Raw genomic sequence first — 8,133 nt, forward strand, 5'->3', positions numbered from 1 at the left:
GAGGATTTCAGAGCCCTCAGGATAGCTTTATTCACTATCATAAGTGTTCTATAAATAAGTATCTCGTCATTACTGCTGATACGAAACACTGGTAGATTCTGTTGATGCTGGATCTCAGCATTGAGTTGATAAGCTAGGGTAAGTTTATGCCCTCTGGGAGATGAAAGAGGAGAAACAAATGTCTGACAGAAGATTAAAAATCTGGCAATCCAATTCATTGCAGTGCACAACCTAAAGTTCTAATTTTCCTGCTACAGCTGTGTTACCAGGTGCTGCCTGTTTTTTCAGTGAGAAGCTGAGTATTGTATACACTGAACCAGCAGTCTCTGCTTTCTGTCCTTTAGCAAGGACTGAAATTTCTAGGAAGAAAATAACCTCACTGAAGAATATTGATGTACTACCTAATTGATAATTTCTAGAACCAAAAAAGGATTGTCTTGTGTCATTTCTGTCACTGCAGTAACTTTCAAACTGAAGGATGTCTGGGTCCTTTGTGACGGAAAGTAGGATGAGACACAAGCAGCAGTGGATGTGGATGCTTGGAGGGAAAGGAGGAGGAGATTCTTTCTCTGAAAATGGTCTGCAAAGTGCAGCTGCTGGAGAATCACAGGAGAAATGCCCCTCTTGCCCCTTGGCAGAGGGTAGTTTGAACAGGTGTGGAAGAACAAATAACTCCTAAAGGGCAGGGAACAGGATAAATTGAATTGAAACAGCCATCAGGGGCATCAGTGTTTAAACAGGCTTTGCTATGTCAGACAAGCAGCCATCTGCCTCCGTTACCATCCTCCTCCTTTCCCTCCAAGCATCCACATCTACTGCTGCTGCCTTACTGATTAGCTGCCGTCCTTTTAGATGGATTTAATTGAGAGTGTGGATGGATCCCCAGGCACCTCCTGAGAAGCTGTATTAATCAGCAACATGCAGAGTGGCAGGTTCCTGCGTTCTGGCAGCAGGTTGAAATTAATCAGAGACAAAATCCTTTTAGTGCTGTGACCAGCTGAGCCAAAGCTTGCGTCAGGCTTTGACAAACTGCATTTCTTTTATGAGTCAGTGTCTTGGAGCTGGCAGTGAGGGATACGTGGCCCTGCAGAGGGGTTAGGAAGGGTGGGGAAGAGTGGAAGTGCAGGGTTTGTTCCAGGCCTCCAACGTGACCGGTGTCTTAATGTGTGTGCTGTTTTATCCATTCCTTCCTGCAGGAAAGACCCATCTAACGCTGAAGTGTCTCAGCTAGAGATGGTTGTGGGGACTTTGGCATGGATCAGAGCAGATCATGGTACTTTGTGGCAGCTCTGAGCAAATCAGGAGGCATGAGGTAACTTGCAGTGGAAATGGCCTGGATTTGAGTAGATCTGGGAGCTGGGAGTCAGAAATAGCAGTTCAGAACTCCTCAGGTGGACAGAATAGTTCAGAGAGGCTGATCTGGTTGAGATAGCTCAGGGTAAGTAGGCTGGCATTGGAGTTGGGGGAGGGGGTGACACGTCAGAAAAGAAATTGCATCTTTCATTGTGTGCATGAAGTGCCAATTCTGTCCAAACACAATAGCTCAGCACACGGGAGTAAGTCTGAAGGGACTAGCATCTTAGCAAACAGATTAGCCTCACTACAGAAGTTACACTGGGCGGGGGGTGTGTCTTAACTTGTAGGGCATCTCCAGTTGGAGTTTCAGGAGGTCACAGTGAGGCAGCTGAGGTGAGAGTATTACAAGGTTGTATGAGAAAGACTTGGGCATTCAGGATAAACTGGGGGGAATATACTGGAATTTACCTGAAAGCTGAATCCAAGCAGTTCAGAGAGACACAGCTATCGATGCTATTCATTTCTCCAAATACAACTGATTTCTTGCCTTATCCCTTGATTGGTTTTTAGGCAGCATCTGGAGGTTTTACATCATTAGTCCAGAAAGTGAGTGACCCGTAGTATAATTTCTCACTTCTTAAAGAGGTACTTAGGAGACTAATTTTAAGAGTGTATTTAATTACAGCATTGATAGCATTGTACTTAATCATTGCGTAGCATTTACTGTAGCATCATCATCACTCCTTATTCCAGTTCTGAGATAGATTCTTTTCAAATCTAATACTAATAGTTTAATCTTCGTGGTTCATTTTGGTTTTGACTAGCTGAAATGTTGTCTAGGATTCAGCTTTAACTGTGTTGATTCAGGTAAAGAAGTGGTAAACACGGTTAGAATTTTACATGTTCTTTACAGTTGTGCATTCGGGATTTGCCATGAAACCTCTGTGGGGCTCACCAGTCAGTGTGCTGAGGGAATTGGGTTTCTGTCTGTCCCTGAAAAGTCAGCACTTCTGTCCTGTCTGTTACTGTGTCTGTGCAATCAGCTGTACAAAATACAGGCCATGGAGAGATTTGGCTGTTGAGTAACACTCTAGCTCCATGTTCTCTCTTAAAACAGGACGTTTGTGTCTTGCTTAAGATGCCTCTGCAGGCACCATTGCGTACCTTATTCTGTGTGCTTGGGAATTTCTTATGCTGGGGCTCCAATCCCAGGCTGAATGCCAAAAATAGAGATTCTGCTGCAGGCAGCAGTGTCAAGAGGCTATTAGAATTATCCTTGTGTAGCCTGCCCTTCTCTTTCTCAGCCTCCCCCTCATTTTTCTTGGAATTACTTAAAAGGTGGAGCAGCTTTTGAAGGTGAATGTACCTGAAGGTGCTGCCACCATTAGCTAATGTAATTTGGAGATGGGGAGGTTGGTTTACAGGGAGTGCAGTTCAGCTTCTTTTGCATCCTAGTATTTATGTCTTTTTTGTTTTGGTGTTCTTGTGCAAGTTCAGTTAGTAACTGCCGCAGGCAAAGGCAGCAGAGAAGAGGATATCTTCTAGAGGTGATCTGTAGATCCTGAATGGTGACCAGGCTCTGGCATGGGCGGGCAGGACTGCCAACCAGAGAGGGGAGGGTGTGCACAGGGAAAGCAGAAGAGAGGTCTGAGCAGGGACGACAGCAGCCAACAGACCCCTTAATCATAGAATCAGCAGGTTGGAAAAGACCTTTGAGATCATCAAGTCCAACCATACCTGTCCACTACTAAACCATATCCCTGAGCACTTCATCTACCAGTCTTTTAAACACCTCCAGGGGTGGGGACTCAATCACATCCTTGGGCACCCTCTGCCAGTGCCCAAGAACCCTTTTGGTGAAGAAATTTTTCCTTCCTTCCCTCTTATCCTATCACTTACTTCTTGGGAGAAGAGACCAACATCCACCCCTCTACAACCTCCTTTCAGGAAGTTGTAGACAGTGATGAGAAAATTTGAGATAAAAGCTGTGGTTTTGTGTAGTTTGTGGGGTGATTTGAGGCAAAAAGTCATGATTTTAGGGTGTTAGGGGATTTGGGGTAAAAAAAAAATCATATTTTTGGTGTGTTTGAGGGGAAATTTGGGAAGATTTGAAGTAAAAGTGTTTTTTTTGTGGAGCTTGTGAGGGGATTTGAGGTAAAAAGTTCAGGTTTCAGGGAGTTAGGGGATTTGGGGTGAAATTCACATTTTTGAGGAGTTTTAAGAGGGTGTTTGGAGATGTAGGTGAGATCTCGGGAAGAAATGTTTGCCTGTGATGGTGGGGAGGCGCTGGCCCTGGTTGCCCGGGGAAGCCGTGGCTGCCCCATCCCTGGAGGTATTCAAGGCCAGGTTGGGTGGGGCTTTGAGCACCCTGATCCAGTGGGAGGTGTCCCTGCCCATGGCAGGGGGTGGAACTGGGTGGGCCCTGAGGTCCCTTCCAACCCAACCATCCCATGACTCTGTGTCGGTCTCTGGGCGTTCTCGCCTGGCCGCGCTTGCTTTCCGGCGTGTCGCAAGGCACGCGGAGTGCCCCGGCCGGCGCTCGCTTTACGGCCTGCCGCGCTGGTCATGGCGGCGCCGCAGGTGCCGGGCTGGGTGCGGCGCTGGGTGTCCGGGCAGTGGCGGCAGAAGAAGCGGCCGCCCGTCATCCGGCCTACGCGGCCGCTGGCGCTGGCCAACAGCGTGGCGAACCGCCGCGAGTCGCCGGGGGGTGAGAGGGGCCAGGGGGAGTGGGAGAGCCGGGGCGCGGCGAGCCGCCGCCGGGCCTGGCCGTGTCCCTGGAGCTAAACACCACCGGGCCCCGTGGGGCAGAGTCGCCGGTGGAAGGCCCGGCTATCTCCCAGGAGCCAAACTCCAGCGGTCCCAGTGGGTCAGAGCCGCCGCCGGGCCCAGCTGTGTCCCAGCTCAGAAGCTCCACAGTGGTGTTGGGCCTGGGTCGGCTTGGCGCTCAGAAGGCCCTCTCAGAGGGACGGGGTTCTGCTCACTGCTGCAAGACTGGCACGTGGATTCTGCCGAAAGGATGGCTTTCCCATACAGCAACCCCAAATTTGCATCCTGTGGTGTTTCCTCTGTGAATCCTGCATGTGAAATACCTCTCGAATCTTGATATAGCATTTACATCAAGAATTCTGATGTTGGAGGGTTGCAGCAGTGCTATTCCCTGTGGTAGAACAGCTTCACTACACAAAGTATCGCTGAGATCTTCATTTCAGTGCTGTTTCACCTGCTCTTGCCCTATCTTAAACTTCCCTATTTTGGGGGGCTTATGCACTGTTGAGGCTGCCACTGTGAAATCCCAGACAGTTGAGATTCCTGGTTGTGTCTTTCTCTTCTAGAGGCAACGTGCATTACAGAGATGTCCGTCATGATGGCCTGCTGGAAACAGAATGACTTCAATGATGCAGCATGTGCTGAGGAGATCCGGATGTTCTATGACTGCGTGGCAAAGGCAGAAGTAATTAAGTCCTATTTTGTGTTCTTTAAGGGAAGGAGGAAGCCCCAAATCAATTTTTGTGTGCCAGCAATAATAATGCTCTCTGAATAATTTGATTAATGTTGCAGCCCATTTGAGCTGTAGGAAAGGTACTGGATGTTGTAGATCAAACACGCTGCCTTTCCTCTTTGAATCAGAAGTTAAACTAGAATTAAAGGGGTGTAGGAAGGGACGAGTGTTTGATATGTTGTAACTGTGGATGAAACAATAGTTGCATCCAGTCCTTTTTGTATTGAGAGATTCTTGAAGCAGAGCTCAGTTGCTGTCAGTTGACTCTAAGCAGCGCTGTGTATTGATTTCTTCCAGTTTTTAGCCCCTAACGTTTCCACGTTAATCAAGCAATAACAGTCACTGCTCCTCTCTGTATCACATGATGATTCTGAATGTGGGAGAGTACAATCTGGAGCTGTTCAGTGATTTGTGTGGTGTGAGATGTGGATTATATTGTCAGAGTGTAGCTAAGTTTCAGCAACCACTCTGGTTCATAAAATTAAGACACAGCTGACTTGGGTGCCGATCCAGTACCCATATTATCTAGACAGTGGGGAAGAGTCGGGGAACTAGGGATTCCCAAGTTCCAGTCTGTCATGAACCTGTAAATAGTTCTGTGCTTGCAGGGGTGGTAGTGGAGGTGAGGGGTAGAGAAACAACCAGTGGTTTCAGCAGTCCTCATAACAAACAGAAACATGAAGTAGTTACAGCTATCCCTCATTCTCTATAAATTAGGAGGTTCTAGGCTGTTTCTAACTTTCAAAGTTAGACATTTTCTTGAAAAATAAGTTTTGTCTTGTTTGGAAATTAAAGGTTTCTAGCTATATAATAAGTTAGAAATCAAATCAGTGTCAAAAGCAGACTAAAGGTAAGTACAGGTACTAAACTTGTCCTTAAGCTGATTTCAAGTTTCTAGTTTTTCAGTACCATCATTTAATAGTTATTTACTGTCACTGTTTGACAGCGTAAATGAACTGTCCATAACTTATTGGATAGGAGAGAAACTCTGCATTGTTACTGTAAGTTTATACTATTGTTAGCTAAGAATATGGGCACCTTCACAAGTTGTCGGGCATTCGTTAATTTCACCATTTAAAGGGCATCGGGTTTTGAAAGCCTTGTGTTTGTGGAGGCAAGAGCTGCTGTAAGTGTTCCTTAAAGAAACAGCATTATTCTGAAAGAAACATTTTAGCACGATTGGTCCTAGTCTTTGGAGTGGGAATGAACTCTGTAAATAAATAGAGGTAATATTTTGGGGGTTTTTTTCTGTTTCAGAAGGAGCGCAAGGTTCAAAATGCAGAGGGCACCTTGTCACCCAGGGGAGACTTAACATCAAGCCAGGTGAACAAGCTCCTGAGGAGGTTTCCTCAGATCACACGTTATATCTAATGTCCTTCACCAAAAGGCCTGTGGACAAGCGATTGAAGTTGGAGTCTTGGGCAAAACAGTGAAAAGTAGACTTGAGTGAGCGTCTAATGTCGCGTGGTTTCTGTGGCTCTGCTTCGTGTATCTTGACTGCACCTTTGTTTCCAAAGTGACAAACACCCATCCTGACCATCCACTGACTTTGTTCATGAGGTTCTTGGGTCTTGTGGTCTCAAGATTTCCATGGTCTGTTGTTCTGCAAGCCACAGTGTGGCATCAGGGCCTCGCTGTGAAATAAAATCTTCCTGGAATGCATGTACACACATTTTCTAACAGTTAGGGTGTGACTTTTCCTCATGTAAAAGCTTCCTGCTTAACTTCTGAGCTGCTGTCAAAAAGTGCTCAGGCCCAGACATGGAGCCAACTTAAATGTGATGGTAATCTCATGACTCATATTCTAACATGTACACATACACAAACTGGTTCCTCTTGAAATGTTTTTAATTCCTTTTGTTGTACGAGACGATTGCAGAATCAGGAAGAAATCTCCAGCAAAATACATTGTTGATACACAGCACATTGGTAAGAATCTCATATAACTAATGCAGAAGCTTGTGATTTCTGCCCTCTGATTCATGGGTGGGACACATATGGTGCCGTGTCAGATCGAGTATGTTGTTTTTGTGACAATAAAATCATGCAAAGACTTGTTTGATGTGGGCAACTCGTAATCTACAACAGAATGTTCCATTGTTTTGGTAACAAAACAAAAATGAGGAGAGACAGTCTAGCACAGACTGGTGCTGGAATAATGTGATTAATTATTGGTTTAGATTTGGTTTGTTTTTTTTTCAGTAGAGTACCGCAGAGCTGTAGGCAGGGCCCTGTTATTTTAGGACCAGTATGTAATTGTTAAGAAAAATGCAGTGCCTCGGAGAATGGTGTGAGTACTCACATGTGGTTGTAGAGTTTGCATGGAGCTGGAGCTGACGCTTCTGGAGCCCCAAGCTCCTGTTCGTCACATAAATGTTGGTCAAGTGTGTGTTTCCAAGTTATGGAAGCAATTTTTGTTGCTTACAATGTCTCATTAGTGGATTGTCCTACATGGTACTTCATTTGGTTCATAGAACTGCTTGGTTGGAAAAGGCCTTTGAAATCATAGAGTCCAACCATACCTATCCACTATTAAACCATCCCTGAGCACCTTATCTGCCTATCTTTTAAGCACCTTCAGGGATGGTGACTCAACCACTTCCTTGGGCAGCGTCTGCCAGTGCCTGAGAACCCTTTCAGTAAAGAAATATTTCCTAATACTCAATCTAAACCTCCCTTGGTGCCACTTGAGGCTGTTTTCTCTCATCCTATCACTTGTTACTTGAGAGAAGAGATAAGCACCCACCTTGCCACAACCTCCTTCCAGGCAGTTGTAGACAGTGATAAGGCCTTCCCTCAGCCTCGGGCTAAGCAACCTCAGCTCCCTCAGCCGCTCCTGGTAAGACTTGTTCTGCACCCACTTCATCAGTTCTGTTTCCTTTCCCAGATGCACTCCAGCCCCTCAGTGTCTTTGTGAGAGGCCCAAAACTGAACCTGGGTTTCCAGGTGAAGCCTCACCGGTGCTGAGTACAGGGGCATAATCACTTCCCGGCTCCTGCTGGCCACTCCATGGCTGATCCAAGCCAGCGTACTAATTGCTGCCTTGGCCACCTGGGCCCCTGCAGGCTCATGTTCAGCTGCTGTCAATCAACATCCTCAGCTCCTCTGCTAGGCAGCTTTACAGCCACTCTTCCCTAAACCTGCAGCGCTGCATGCAGTTGTTGTATCCCAAGTGCTGGACCTGGCACCTGGTCTTGTTGAACCCCATCCCATTGGTCTCAGTCCATGGGTCCAGCCTGTTCAGATTCCTTTGCAGAGCCTCCTACCCTCAAGCAGATCAACACTTCCTCCAGCTTAGTGTCATCCACAAACTGACTGAGGGAGCACTTGATCACCTC

At 46.5% G+C, this 8,133-nt stretch overlaps 1 protein-coding gene across 1 annotated transcript; it reads left to right on the forward strand.

The window, feature by feature from the left end:
* Positions 1-1,640: 1,640 nt before the first annotated feature.
* On the forward strand, positions 1,641-6,848 carry CHCHD1 (coiled-coil-helix-coiled-coil-helix domain containing 1). Its single transcript, XM_054070810.1, has 3 exons — positions 1,641-4,003; positions 4,629-4,747; positions 6,053-6,848. Exons 1-3 carry the CDS (start codon positions 3,862-3,864, stop codon positions 6,164-6,166), a joined length of 375 nt encoding a protein of 124 aa, XP_053926785.1. The 5' UTR covers positions 1,641-3,861; the 3' UTR covers positions 6,167-6,848.
* The last annotated feature ends 1,285 nt before the right edge of the window (positions 6,849-8,133 follow it).

This window comes from Cuculus canorus, chromosome 7 (assembly GCF_017976375.1).
Source record: "Cuculus canorus isolate bCucCan1 chromosome 7, bCucCan1.pri, whole genome shotgun sequence".
In the NCBI taxonomy this organism is placed as follows: Eukaryota; Metazoa; Chordata; class Aves; order Cuculiformes; family Cuculidae; genus Cuculus; species Cuculus canorus.